The sequence below is a fragment of the Chlorocebus sabaeus genome, chromosome 21 (assembly GCF_047675955.1).
Source record: "Chlorocebus sabaeus isolate Y175 chromosome 21, mChlSab1.0.hap1, whole genome shotgun sequence".
In the NCBI taxonomy this organism is placed as follows: domain Eukaryota; kingdom Metazoa; phylum Chordata; class Mammalia; order Primates; family Cercopithecidae; genus Chlorocebus; species Chlorocebus sabaeus.
The window spans coordinates 77,229,748-77,245,408 of NC_132924.1; the positions used below are offsets into that span (position 1 = coordinate 77,229,748).

Sequence of the window (15,661 nt, forward strand, 5' to 3'; positions counted from 1 at the left end):
ACAGGTAATTTGTGGGCACCTGAGAAGTACAGTCACATGTGATGCAAACATGTTTCTGCTCTGTTCAAAAGCACTGTCTGTCTCACTTCCCTAGGCTTTACATCTCAAAGTTTTACTCACTGCATCATATTGCAAAAGTTGTTTAATCTCTCCGACCTAACGTAAGGCTCCATTGCTTATAATAAAGACCTGATAATTCAAAATACCTGCTAATCTAGAGTTACTGTACCAGTAAACACAAAACAAAAAATTCCTATGTTGTATGTAAAAAGCTATTAATAAAATGTAAAGTTTGATTAAAAACCAATTTCAGACCAAGCTTTTTAAAAATATATATGGGAAAAATCCCCGTAACTTTTTAAAAGTTATCAGCTTTAGTGATCTACCTACCTGTCTAGCTAGCTATCTACCTATCTAGCCAGCTATTTATGTAGCCTAGTAACTGAGTGAACTGAGTTTCTTCAAGAACACAATAAATGCAGATACAATTTTCTATACATGGAGACATTTATAAAAATTATCTAACTTCAATGTTGAGAAAATTGAGACTGTATTTGTTACTCAAACTCTTCTCTAAATGAAAAATTACAAGTTACCAGCACACATTAGATTACAAAGTCTGACAGCTATTCTGGGGCCAGATTTATTCAGTGAATTAATTAAAATGTAAATATTATTTACATATTTCTCAACCTAAAAATGCATAGAGAAAACAAAATACTCACTGCAATATCTGACATGACTTTGCTTTCAAATAAATACTAGTTACATCATTTCGCTTTTTCTTCTATCCACTTGTACCATGTGCTAAGCATTGTTTTTCTGGATCATTTAAGAAATCTATTATAATTTTAACAAATTGTTTTTTCTTAAAATGTCAACTAAAAAACAAACCGTAACTACTTGTTTTTTTTAAAGTCATATTTTCTATTTTTATGCTTTTGCTGCCACCTAGTGAAATTCTGAGAACTTAATTATTCTGGAAAATTGCATTTTTAAATAAAAGCACATCCATCTGCAAAGTACATAGATGAGGAATAAGGACACTGTAGATTACTCTCTTACAAAAATTTTTTTAAATTTTATTTTCATTAAATTACAATTCATCAACTTAGTCATCAAGCCACTTGTTTAATTAGCAAGATAATTATGATTATTTAATTTTAAAAATTCCTTTATTGAAAAAGAGCCAAATTAAATTATTTGCCATGAGGTTATACTTGTAAACATATGCAAATTTAGTGAGAGTGATACCCCCAAAGATTCTGTAGACGTAATTTTCAATTACTTATCAAAAACATGGTTCATTATATAGTTAAAACAATAACATATATGGAACAAAACAGTGAACACCTGGAATTCTATCGACTCTACTTTCTGAAGAATCCCACAAAGATGACAGATAATAACCTATGATTAAGCTTACCTGGGAAAAAATATTTGCTGTTGGAGCAACTCTGCTGTCCACGATACTGTATAATATTGCTAATAATCTGTCTAGTGGAAATGGTTTTGGTCCAAGGAGATGATTGCTCGTCTATAAAAAACAAAACAAAAACATGGATTTTCTTCTTATACCAGAGCACTCACTTTCTATACTACAAAACTGGCAGTAACAATGTATTTATGTTTTTTATAGTTCCCCTAAAAATGCTAACAAATCTAATCTGCAATCTGTAAGTTAAAAGTTTACCTGATACGATCATGATTTATCCTTTAAGTTTGTTTTGTTGAGAGACAAGGTCCACTGTCACCCAGGCTGGAAAGCAGTGGCAGTGCAATCATGGCTCACTACAGCCTTGAATTCCTGGGTTCAAGCCATCTTCCCACCTTAGACTCTCCTCTTGAGTAGCTAGGACTCTAGGCACACACCACAATGTTTGGGTACTTTTACAAATTATTTTGTAAAGATAGGGTCTCACTATGTTGCCCAGACTGGTCTTAAACTCTTGGCCTCAAGCAATCCTCCCCACGTTGGCCTCCCAAAGTGCTAGAATTACAGGCCTGAGCCACCATACTCAGCCATGATTTATCTTTTAACATATTCCTCAAGATTTCTGACTTAGTATCAACAAATATTAACTAAAGAACTCACAATCATCTGGTCTAGTCCTAAATATGCCTCTTATTTTGCTGTTATAACCAGGTGTTGAGTGATTTCGCCAAATCCAAGATAATAACCAAACCAGATTCCTAAATCGTAGACTAGAGCTTACTACTTATTTCTCACAATTCCTCTTTGTACCACTGCCAGGAAAATTTATTTGTTCAACATTAGTAGCTCTAAAAGGATCAATTACAGTAAGTCGTAGCTTAACTTAGAAAACTAATAAAATACTTTATAAAGCAAATGAGCTATCAGCCTAAAACAATGTAGAATTTAAAAAAATTTTTCAAGATTGTAAAATGTTCATACTTGTATATGAACTCATATAGTATAATTCATGTCATCAGAAATGAGACAATGCTCAAGTTCCATTCTATTAGCAGATAATTTTAATAGTCAATAAATATTTATTTCCTTTTTTGAGACAGAGCTTCACTCTGTCACCCAGGCTGGAGTACAGTGACATGATCTTGGCTCACTGAAAACTCCACCTCCCAGGTTCAAGTGATTCTCGTACCTCAGCCACCCAAGTAGCTGGGATTACAGGCATGCACTACCACACATGGCTAACTTTTGTATTTTTAGTTTTGCCATGTAGGACAGGCTAGTCTCGAACTCCTGACCTGAAGTAATCCACACACCTTGGCCTCCCAAAGTGCTAGAATTACAGGCGTGCGCCTGTGCACCCAGCCACAAATAAGTACTTTATATTAGCAATGGCAAATAAAATTGGAAACTATATTTACATGCATGAGAGTAACTATTTATTTAAAAGAAGAATGAATGTAAAGAAGAATACCTACTCAGAATTATACAATGAAGTTTTTAACCTCAGTTAGAAATTATTTTCCAGGTCTTAAATTTTGTATGCTTTTGTTATTAAATACTTCAAATATATAAAAGTGTACAGAAGTGAATATAACGAATACCAATGGACTCACCACTCAATTTTATCAAATATACTATGCAATACGTGCAGAGAAATAAAACATTAGATCACATTACAGATAAGCTGAAGCTTCCTTGACCCCTCTCCCATCCTATTCTCCCTTTCCTTCTCTAGAAAAATTCCACTATCTAGAATTTGATGTATTCTCATGAAGGTTTTATACTACTGCATATGTATCCACAAACAATATACAGCATTGTTTGCATGGTTTAAAATTTTATATAAATGATATCATTTTGAACATACCTCTCTACCAATTGTTTTCTGAGATTTATCCATATAGATACATGTAGCTCTAGTTCATTTTTAAATTGCCTTACAGAATTCCATTTTACGACTACTTAAAAAGATTCATTATTATTACAAATAACCCTGTGACTGATAATCTTGTACATTTCTCCTTGTGCAAATGTGTGTTTCTCTAAGTAGGACTGCTGGATTAAAGTACAAGGCAGAGTCAGTGTTTGCCAACACTGTTTCTTCTCTGACATACAAGAAGACTACATTTCTCAGTCTCTCGTGCAGTTAGATAGAGATCATGTAACTGGGTTCTGCTGGGCCAATGAAATATGAATAGAAGTGATGTAAGCTACTTCCAAGCCTGGTCTTGCACCTTCCTTCCCTTTAGTGGCAACTTCAGAAGCCAAAATGTTTCACTTCATATCACTGTAAGATGAAAGAGGGCCACTCAATTCATATTCAGTTATGCTGTAAGCAACAAAAAAACTTCTGTTGTATAAAGCCACCATGGGTTTGGGGGTTTTATTTGTTTGTTTGAGACAGAGTCTTGCTCTGTTGCCCAGGCTGGAGTGCAGCGGCATGATCTCAGCTCACTGCAGGCTACGCCTCGCAGGTTCATGCCATTCTCCCGCCTCAGCCTCCCGAGCAGCTGGGACTACAGGCGCCCGCCATCATGCCCGGCTAATCTTTGTTTTTGTATTTTTAGTAGAGATGGGGTTTCACCATGTTAGCCAGGATGGTCTCGATCTCCTGACCTCGTGATCCACCCGCCTTGGCCTCTCAAAGTGCTGGGATTACACGCATGAGCACTGCGCCTGGGCGAGGTTTGCTTTTTACTACAAGAATAACCAGTCTATCCTAATATTAACATATTAACTTCAGCAGATATTGTCAACCTGCAGACTAGGCAGACTCTCACTCTTCTACATTATCACCAGCACTTGAAATCACAGACTTTTTTAGTTTTGTCAAACCAAGAGAATGAAATATCTCACTGTTGTTCTAACTTTTTCTCTCATTAGTGAATAAGGCTGATAATCATGTCATGATTATTAGACATTCAGGTTCCTTACTGTATCATTTATCCATTTTGCTATTGAATTTTTGTCTTTTTCTTATTGGTTTGTAATGAGTCTTTAAAAATTCGAGACATTAGGTCAGACATGGTAGCTCATGCCTGTAATCCCAGGAGTTTGGAAGGCTGAGGGGAGTGGATCATTTGAGACCAGCCTCGAACTCTTGAGCTTAGATGAGTCTTGGGTGAAACCCTGTCTCTACAAAAATTAGCCAGGCATGGTGGTGTGTGCCTGTAGTCCCAGCTACTAGGGAGGCTGAGATAGGAGGATCACTTAAGCCCAGGAGGTGGAGGCTGCAGTGAGCCATGATCACGCCACTGCACTGCAGCATGGGTGACAGAGTGAGATCCTGCCTCAAAAACAGGTAAATAATAAAAATTCTAAACGTTAACCATTTGTCTGTTGCAGGAGTTCAAGAACAGTGGTAAACATCATCATAGGCTCTGGAGTCAGGAAGTCCTGGAATTGAGCAAAACTGCCTCTAAGAATAAGGGAAACAAAATTTGCAGTTTCTATAGTGCAGAGTTTATAGTTCAAAATTCTCCATCTTCTGACAAGAGAAGCAACAGTGGTTTGGACATACAAAGTGGAAGAAATGGCCGGGCGCGGTGGCTCAAGCCTGTAATCCCAGCACTTTGGGAGGCCGAGACGGGTGGATCACGAGGTCAGGAGATCGAGACCATCCTGGCTAACACGGTGAAACCTCGTCTCTACTAAAAAATACAAAAAACTAGCCGGGCGACATGGCGGGCGCCTGTAGTCCCAGCTACTCGGGAGGCTGAGGTAGGAGAATGGCGTAAACCTGGGAGGTGGAGCTTGCAGTGAGCTGAGATCCGGCAACTGCACTCCAGCCTGGGTGACAGAGCAAGACTCCGTCTCAAAAAAAAAAAAAAACAAAAAACAAAGTGGAAGAAATGATCTGAATGGTCTAAATGCTGCTTTCACCAGTTTCAACCTTACCTGACCCCACCTTCAAAAGTACTTAGTGCTTCTAATCCCTAAGCTTTTTCCAGATTCCTAAGGCCTAATCAGCTAAGTTTGAGGCTTAGGTTTTAGCATTTTCTCCAATCTGCTTGGTCACCTCAATATCTACCTACCACGCAATTCCAATTTCCAGGGATCTCTCATCTGCTTAGTATTTATGAGTTTACCTTTTTTATTTCTTCAATGTCATTGTCATGGGTGCTTCAAAGGGGAAAGAAAAGAGGAAAATGCCTGTATTCAATTGGCTGTATTTAACTAAATAATCCAGGGTAAACTGCTTCATCTACTAAGACACTAAAAAAACTTTGTCAACTCAGTTTTAATCTCCAGCACCAGCTCACTTAAATGTGCCTTCAAACACTGTATTCAACATAACATAACAGTACATACACTGTTTTGTACAGTATATATACAAAAACGGTACATATACTGTACCGTTACAGTATAACAGTACCATATCTACACAAATAAGTTCCTATATCCAAATGACAAATACAATTATAGATGTATCTATTCCCTATATTATCTTCATTTCTTAAGTTTCTTCCATTAGAGAAATTAAAATGTAAATACCTTTTCGTGTTTTTTTAGAAAGTTGGTTTTCTTGATTTTTCCATGATGCTGCAATTAAGGAAAATAAATTTTAAGTTGAAAAGATAGTATTCCACAAAACCAGAAAACATTATTTATTTAAAACATGGCACACAAAATACTAATCTATATACCTTAGGTTTCTAAATAGTTATTCTTATCACCTTGTATATATATTAGACTTCAACATATTTTAGGCCAATTTCATTTAGACTTGGATTGGATGTAAGATTACTTTTGCATGTAAAAAAAGAATTTCTAAAATAAAATAATGACATTTCCTAAAAGAACTTATTATATTGATTTAGTACAGCATATACATTGCTATAAAAGTGAAATTTCCAAAGAGATATGGATTTTTATTCATCCCATAAACAAGTCTGGCAATTCACATAATAAACGCTGACAGAGAGCATTTTAGTAAGGCACAATTCACATAATAAACACTGACGGAGAGCATTTTAGTAAGGCACTCAGGATTCAATAGTGGGAGAAAACAATAGATGCGGTCCTTGCCCTCTAGAAACTAAAGAGGGCCAGGTACAGTGGTGCACGCCTGTAATCCTAGCACTTTGGGAGGCCGGGGTGGGAGGATGACTTGAGGCCAGGAATTTGGGACCTGCCTGGCCAACATGGCAAAACCCTGTCTCTACCAAAAACATAAAACTTAGCCAGGTGTGGTGGCGCACACCTGTAATCTCAGCTACTTGGGAGACTGAGGCATGAGAATCACTTGAGCCGGGAGGCGGAGGCTGCAGTGAGCCGAGATCACATCACTGCACTCAGGCCTAGGTGACAGAGTGAGACTCTGTCTCAAAAAAATAAAAAATAAAAGTTCTGGAGAGTAGCACAAAACAAATAAATAAATTAAATAAATAAATAAATAAATAAATAAATATTGTTGTAAGTCCAAAGAAGAAAGCAAACATAGGAAACAATAAAGAGGACCTATTTTAAGATAGGTTGTACAGGGAGAACTGCTTTGAGAAGGCAACATTTAAACTGAAGCCTGAAGAGTAAGGAGTAGAGAAGAAGCTTTCCAGAAAGAACATACAGACAAAGACCTTAAGGTAGGAAAGAGATTAGAATGTTTTGCGGAAAGAAAAAGGCTAAAGTGACAAGAACATAGAGGGTGAAGAAGAAGAAAAAAACAACTCTAAACTGGGATTTCTCTAACTAATGAATGTACAGGAGAGGCTCCTTCAGTGTGCTGGATAATAATTCACTCTAGTGAGAGTTTTAGAACATCCTCCATACTTTAAACAAAACCCTATGTATTTTTAAAATCTGAATTATTACCTAGAGTATACCCGATTTCCTCTTTTCTATGAAACTGCCTACCTTTTCTCAAATTGCAGATTGTGACATTAATGTAAAGCCTTTAAAGAATGAGTCCTAAATAAGTATTTGGCAATCTTATTCTAATCTCTTCCCCTTAGAAATTTACAAGTGCTAAGAAATTTCAAAATATTCCTGGGATCTTAAAAAATAAAATGAAAAAAAGTATGTTATTATTACCTTAAGAAAAAACCTCTTGTCAGTTCTTGCTGGATTGTATGAAGCAAGGTATGCAGCAATTAGAATGAACTTAGAGTAATATGGAAGTTCCACATGAGTATGCGCTGAGAGGCCTATATAACAAAACACTTTGATGAAGTACTTATCAGGCTACCATTGGGTTTTAAGTATCTCTTCTCACTTAACTTTTGATTTCCATATGGTATTCCCTAGTCAAAACGACCTATTTCCTTATCTTAAACAGTGTCATGATAATGATGGTCGTGGTGGTGATTAACATTATCATTAATGACAGGTTTTACTCAATCTATTATTTTTGCTTGATTCTTCTCATTCTGAAGTCTAAATCCTACTCATTCTTCCCTTCAAGGCCACGCTCTCCCTTAAGCCCCTGATGCCCCCCTACCACACCAATAGAAAAACGTATTTCTAACTATGAATTCCTACTTTGAGTATTCCCACATAACGTGATGCCTTATATTAACAGTTAACTGTACAGGTTGCGTATACTTCATCTGAAATGCTTGGGACCAGAAGTGTTTTGGATTTTTTCAGATGTTAGAATACTTGTATATACCAGTTGAACATCCCTAAATTCTAAAAAATCAAAGAAAACGAGCATTTCCTCTGAGCTCATGTCAGCACTCAGAAAATTTTGGAGCATTTTCTATTTGGAAGTTTTGGATTCAGAATGCTTAATCTGTACATAAATCATACCCCTTAGTAAACAAAACTATTTGTTGAAGGAGCTATTTGTCTAATATTTTTTTGTATTCCTATATGACAAACTATTTGTCTAATTTTTTTTGTATTCCTATACTGCCTTGCACATAGGAAATAACTGATGAATGGATAAATAAAACAGTAGGGTCAGTCAAGTAGCACTGATTCTTAAGGGAAGGGAAGAAATCTGATATTTACTGAAAATCTACTATGTGTCAGACACTGTGTTAGGTGCTTTACTTAAGCATCACTTTGAATCTTTGCAGTAACAATGCTAAATATTCTTCCCATTTTACAAATAAAAAATTGAGCTGGGTTCAAGGTCAAACAGACAGAAAGTAGTGCAAATCAATTACTACAGATTTGTTCTAACTGGCATCTATCCCTTTTCCTAAAAACATACAACTAGAAGTCACTTGTAAAGCATCTGGAGCATATAACAACCAAAAAAACACAAAGCAACATCTTAACATCACTATTTCATACCATTTTCTTTAACCATCAGCCACTGACATTTTAAAAAAAATAACATTTTCAATATTTGCTTATTTTTTAAAGTAAAATTAGTTCTATTTAATATTTGGGATGAATCCAAAGTAGCAGTTTTCTTAAAGAAAACAAAAGCACAAAGCTTTCAAAACATAATCACCAAAGTGCATACCCTAAACTGATTAACATAAAATTACATTTTATTCCACAAAACTCATGAAATATAAACATGAGATAAAACTGTCATATAATTAGATTGCTTTAATAAAAGCATTTAAAGCAATAGAAACTGCTTGATTTTCATGATATAATCCAATATTTAGAAAATAGAAAGCTGGTATTCAAACTTTATTTCCTCCCATTAAATTAGAGCTTCAGTTAAAGAAAATTCATTAATCAAAATAGCATTATAGCTTGAAAAGTAAATTCTCTTTTATAACATTGTTTCCTGACTAAATGCTCTTTAGTATTAACTTAGTATCTTGATAATTGGCTAAAGAAGTATCTCTGGTAACTGTCTCAATACTTCCTTTGATACCTTTCAGTTGCCCGGGATCTGTGTCATCTTTCTGTAGCTTTTCCCATTGGGAACTGAAAAAAAAATACAAGAGCAAAAATGAATTAAAAATATATAAAATCAATATGCTGTACTTAAAACAGAGCCCTAGAAAAACTAAATTTTTTTATTTATTAACAAAATAGAAAAGAAAAATATTTACATGCAATAAACATGTTTGTACCTGTACAAAATAATTTAATGTATATATTAGAATGGCATAAATTTATAAAGCAATATCTAGATATTAACTATTTAATAATCTCTTTTACTATGATCACTGTTGTAGCTATCAAAAAACTTCACCCAAGCCGGGTGTGGTGGCTCATGCCTGTAATCCTAGCACTTTCGAAGTCCAAGGCAGGAGCATCACATGAGGCCAGGAGTTCAAGTCCAGCCTAGGCAACATGCTGAAACCCCATCTCTACTAAAAATACAAAAATTAGCTGGGTATGGTGGTGCATGCCTGTATTCCCAGCTACTTGGGTGGCTGAGGCACGAGAATCACTTGAACCTGGGAGGTGGACGTTGCAGCGAGCTGAGATTGTGCCACTGCACTCCAGCCTGGTTGAGGGTGAGCCTCTGACTTTTAAAAAAAAAAAAAAAACCAATAAATACTACCACCTACCATTCAGTAAAACTCCCAATGTTCTAGTTACCATATTAGATACAGTTGTCATATACTATTTCTAAACTCTATAGGAATCCCTCAAAGTAGGTATCACAGCAGAAAACTGAGGCTCAAAGGTTAAGTCACCCAAGGACATTTATTCAGTCAATACTGGACTACGAGTCAAATCCTTGTAGGATGCTTGCAGAGTTCAAGGTATTTTAATTGCCCCATCCTGGCCTTACTTACAATTAAAACTGGTAAACAACCAAAACACTATTAAGAATATGAAGTGATTACGACATGACAAATTTTTATAAGGCAACACACTATAGTATAATGAGTAAAGAATGCCCTAGGACAGTTTTAGTTGCATGACTTCGAAAAAATGAATTGTTTACTCATAAAAGTATTGAACTACTGTACATAAAAAATAAAATCCTAAGCTCCCTAACCAACTAAATGGACTCCTGGGCAAAGGGGACCCTACAGAAACCTGAAAAACTCTATTCCTGGCCTTGAGGGAAAGGGAGGCTAGACACATCCATTATAGCCCCTCCCTTTTGGAGCTTAGGCACAACTGACCATCATTAACATTAAAGCATAGTGATCATAAGAGTGACAAAACAGATTCTGTGTAAATAAACTAAATTCCAGCTGGACTCTGATACAGACTCACATGACAGCAGACAATAAAGGAAATCAAAGTATTTTACCCCAAAATGTTTCTTTGACTTATTTTGAAATATATAAATAATATATTTAAATTATTTTATTATTTAAAATAATATATTATTATATAATATATTATATAATATATAATAAATTATTATATATTATTTATTTATATTATTTTATAGTTCAAAAGCACTATACAAACTAGGATTGTCATATTACTATACATTTTACTTTGTATTTTCTTTTGTAAACTTTGTACTTGTTGCCCGTCAAATTTCTGCAGTGGCCAAGTGCGGTGGCTCACGTCTGTAATGCCAGCACTTTGGGAGGCCGAGGCAGGTGGATCACCTGAGGTCAGGAGTTTGAGATCAGCCTGGCCAACATGGTGAAACCCCGTCTCTACTAAAAATACAAAAATTAGTAAGGCATGGTGGTGCATGCCTGTAATCCCAGCTACTCAAGAGGCTGAGACAGGAGACTTGCTTGACCCCGGGAGGCAGGGGATGCAGTAAGCCAAGACTGCGCCATTGCACTCCAGCCTAGGCAACAGAGTGAAACTCTGTCTCAAAAAATAATTTCTACAGAAGTACAACTCCTAACAGAACAACGCTGGCCCAAGCACTTTGCAATGATAGCCAACACCTATGGAACAGACAAAATTAAACTTAACAACGGACTCTAGGTAGACTTAGCCACTCCCTTCAAACCTCCCTCGTGGTTAAAAGGGTTCTGACACTGACTCCTAGCCACCATTCACTCCCTTCAACAGGTGACCAGACAACAACCCAGGACAGGTCCGTTCTGGCACCAAGGGACAATAAAAACCTAAATACAGGATGACTGATGAGCAATGCTTTTGGAGAAAAATCTTGATTAAAAGGGGAAAAAGTAAAAGTTGTCAGAATCAAAATGGAGTCACGTGTTAAAAATCCTGACAAACAAGAGCCAAGAAAGGCCATGAAGGCTTCTCATGCATAATGCCTGATAAAACGAACTATTACAAAAGACAGAAAAAAAACATAACCTTGTATAAAGGCTAATGCAATCTTACACAAAAAAATAGCTCCATGAGGACATCTGCCTAGCAACTGCCTGTCCAGCTCTGAACCATAACAGATCCTTGTAGTGAAGAATAATTATCTCAAAACAATTATGTAATTCACTTCATTCTTCCTTTAAAAACCTTATCTTCCTTTACCTCCCTGAAGATGCAGAGTTTACGACAGCATGTGCTTTCCCATTGCAATGCCAATTCTCAAACAGGTATCGTTTTCTTTTAGAGTCCCTCTCTCTGTTATTTCAGTTGAGAGAGTATATATCCTGAATAAAGATATAAAAAATAGTATGCATACTAAATAGAAAATTACCTTGATACTTCCCTGAGATAAACAGTCTGCATGGCTTTCTTCAAATGAGGTTCAATATTTCTCCACAGTTTGCGAGTATCACGTTCACTTGCTACCCCAAAGGGAAGAAAATTTCAGTAATTTATATCTTGTAAAAACCTTTCTCAAAATAAATATTAATGAGTAAAATTACACAGTTACCTTCTCCTTTAACCACAGGTTCACAATATTTAGGAAAATTAAGTACTGCCTGTAAGTAAAGAAAAAAAAAAAGGGAAGAAAAAAGCACTGATCGATCACAATTAGACATTTATTTTTCAAGTAAAATCTGTATTAATATTCAGGAAATTTTACTTAAACGCATTTGCTCAAGTCAAATGTAATTATACGCAGTGGCATGCGCCTGTAATCCCAGCTACTCAGGTTGAGGCAGGGGGATCACTTGAGCCCAGGAGATCGAGACTGTAGTGTGCTGTGACTGCCCCTGTAAACAGCCATTGCACTCCAGCCTGGACAACATGGCAAGACCCTGATTCTTTCTTTAAAAAAAAAGTAATTGTAGCTTATTACTATAACAAAACAGCAAAAATACCAATAATGACAGCACAACACAAAATATTCTTTAATTGGCTAAATTCTGCCTCTGTATACAAAATTAGGAGAATGGAGTGTCTCACCAAAAATACACTTCTTTGGTATATTTTGATATGGCTAATCAGAAGGGTTGCAAGCACAAGAATAGCCCTGAAAAGCTGCTTTTTGTGAGGGAGATTTGCATCTGTAGAGGAAATAAGAAAACAGCAGATGCAAGCAGGCTTTCTCTGATCATCTCCCATCCTGGATCTAGGAAAGACTAACTCTCAAGAAAGAGATTTGAGGGTCTGACACCTTTGAATGTCTGACACCTTTGAAGGTCTAAGAGAAACTTAGCACAGGCTACCATCTATTCTTTCTGGAAGTTGCTACCTATGAGGTTTCATTTGCACAACAAGAGTGCCTTCCCTAACCATGTCTTTCCTCCTCTCCCTCCAATAACCTGTTATGCCATGCTCCAAGCCCATTTTCTTTCTATAGCCTCAGGATGGTATAAAAATTTGAATCAGTTGGCCCCCCTTTCTGCCCCCCACCTTTTGAGTCTTATATTTTGTGTAAGGCTCCTGTGCCCATATGCATATTAATAAATTTGTATGCAATAGCTAATGTATGCAGGACTTCATACCTAGGTGAGGGGTTGATAGGTGCAGCAAACCACCATGGCACACATTTTACCTATGTAACAAACCTGCACGTCCTGCACATGTATCCTGGAACTCAATATAAAATTAAATTAAAATTAAAAAATAAATTTGTATGCCTTTTTTTCCCATGAATCTATTATTAGTTTGTTTTATAGATTCAAATTACCAAAACTGGAGGGTAAAAATATGAACTTCCCTACAGTAACAAAGCATAATTTGTTCTTTTAGGTTATATTTATGTCATACAGAACCATAAAACATATAATGAAAAACCTCAAGCCCAAATAATTAACTGTTATTTTCTAACGTCCGAACATTCTCATCAATTAAACATCATCGAGTTTCATATGACTCAAAGTATTTGGATTGGCCGCACTACCTGAGATTGTCATAAATCTAAGTTCTTGGCATCATCTCAGGCATACCAAATCAGAATCTCTGAGGATGAGACCCAGGAATCTATGTTTAACGATCTCTCTAGAAATTCTATGTATTCTAAAGTTTGAGGAGTACTAATTAACTAATTAGAACTACTTATTAGTTTTCTATGAATCAACATTGGAATTCTACTGAACAGTAGTTTAAGCAAACTGGTTAAAAACATACTGCTTCCATTTATTAAAAAAAAAAATATATATATATATACATATATATATATATATGTTTGTTCCCAAGTATTTCGTATCAAAATAATTCAATGAGGCATAGAAAAAAGATATATATAAATGTGTAACTATATAAGTAGATAACAGAAAACTAAGAACCAAATCATTAATTTCTTCCTATTCTACTTCATAAAAAACAATTATTTAAAGTAGAAAAATCTTCCAAATTTGGCTAATATTAAGGGTAGAGAAGTAGAATAAAGAAGACATTATTCGCTTCAGCCAAACTTCCTTACCGTCATTTTAGATTTTCAGATCTAAGCATAGTTTAATAACACTAAAGTGTCACAATGTTAACAGCTACTGGTACACAGTTTGGCTTATCAAAATAAACAATTGGCCCTTGAACAACATAGGTTTGAACTGTGAAGGTCCACTTGTCCACAGATTTTTTTTTTCAACCAAATGCAGATCACAAACACAGATCAAAAACATAGTATTCAGGGAATGCAAAACCCATGTATATGGAGGGCTAACTTTTGTACACTCAGGTTCTGCAGAGTTGATTGCAGGGTTGAGTGTGCTCAGATTTTGATATACATGGGGACTGGTCCTGGAACCAATCCCCCAAGTATACTAAGGGGCAACTGTACTGATTTTCTTTTTGGTTGAAACACTAAAATATGTTTAAGAATTTATGAATAACAGTTAAAAAGACAGTATCATAAGGTTTGTCAGAGAAAACAAACCTAAATGAATATCAAAGTAGTACTTTATTTTCTCCTATCTTAAGCTACCTATAGAACTAGCCTCTAAGAAATACAGAAATATCAGTTCATAAAGCATCTTTCCAGAAAAGATCCCTGAAAAGAATATTTTTCAGGCGATTTAACAAACTTTCAAGAAATATGCCACTTACAAACTTTGAGACAAACACAAACAACACTATATATCTGAAGAAAAAAGGAAAATGAGTATCTTTATTTTTCTATGTTCTATATATAGAGAAAACTAAGAACACTGTGCTATTTTTCTCTAATGTTTAAGGACCCTTTTCTGTATTTATTATTACCAATAGTAGTATAAGACTTAAACCATACTTCACATTTATGAATATGATTTTTAAGAAAGCTGTAACCTTACCCTAAATAAAATCATTCCTCAATGAAACCCGAAGAACTTTTAAAAATACTATATTTAAATATATATTTTTCTCTTTACATTTTATTTTCCCATAAATATTTTCCCTAAATTTTTTCTTCTTATACTTTATAATCTACTTTGAAATGGCTGCCAGCACAGATTCCCACAGGATCCGAGTGCTAAACAGTGGTAACTGCAAGTTACTTTCCAGTAAAGACAGAGGAGGATTATTTGCTCCTAAGTCCATCTCACCCAGGTGCGTTTTCCTGACCCTCTCCTCTCTGTCTCTTGTGTTATCATTTCCCTCAGAAGCCAGGGATCCCAAGACATCCAACTTCTAGAGGAATGTTAGTGATAAACTGGAACTGGAAAAACCGTTTTGTTTTTTCCTAACTGAGAAGATGTCTGAAATCTACATGCAAATCAGAGGAGCCCTGAAATCTGAAACTTTCAAAAACATACTAAATGTGAGCGTAATTTTAAATAGTTGCCTTCTATGTTCTGTCTCAAACACACACTGAACCTAAGTAACACTTTTCAGGGCAGAAAGAGAAAAAGAACAAAGTGAAGAAAATGTGCTAAGAGACATAGAATCTGTTACTTTCAAAGTGACTGTTTTCCAGCCTCAGATATATTACTGTTTTCTGTTAAATGGAGCTAAGATCTTAATTATTAAGGATTTCTAAAAGGGAAACTAGAAATTCTTGTCTCCTTCCTTTCCCATCCCCACAATTAAACAAAAAGGTCAAAGAAAAATTCAACATCAACATTTTCCAAACTGTCTATGATATATAAACAGCTATTCTAA

At 35.5% G+C, this 15,661-nt stretch overlaps 1 protein-coding gene across 1 annotated transcript in view; it reads right to left on the reverse strand.

Annotated features, from left to right (window-relative positions):
* ORC5 (origin recognition complex subunit 5) overlaps window positions 1-15,661 on the reverse strand; it is a 66,110-nt gene that overhangs the window by 31,696 nt on the left and 18,753 nt on the right. Inside the window, exons 7-12 of the mRNA XM_007982480.3 lie at window positions 12,069-12,117; window positions 11,889-11,979; window positions 9,216-9,268; window positions 7,466-7,578; window positions 5,930-5,977; window positions 1,427-1,537 (exon numbers count right to left, since the gene is read on the reverse strand). Coding sequence (XP_007980671.3) covers window positions 1,427-1,537; window positions 5,930-5,977; window positions 7,466-7,578; window positions 9,216-9,268; window positions 11,889-11,979; window positions 12,069-12,117 — 465 coding nt within the window. The remainder of the gene's footprint in view (window positions 1-1,426; window positions 1,538-5,929; window positions 5,978-7,465; window positions 7,579-9,215; window positions 9,269-11,888; window positions 11,980-12,068; window positions 12,118-15,661) is intronic.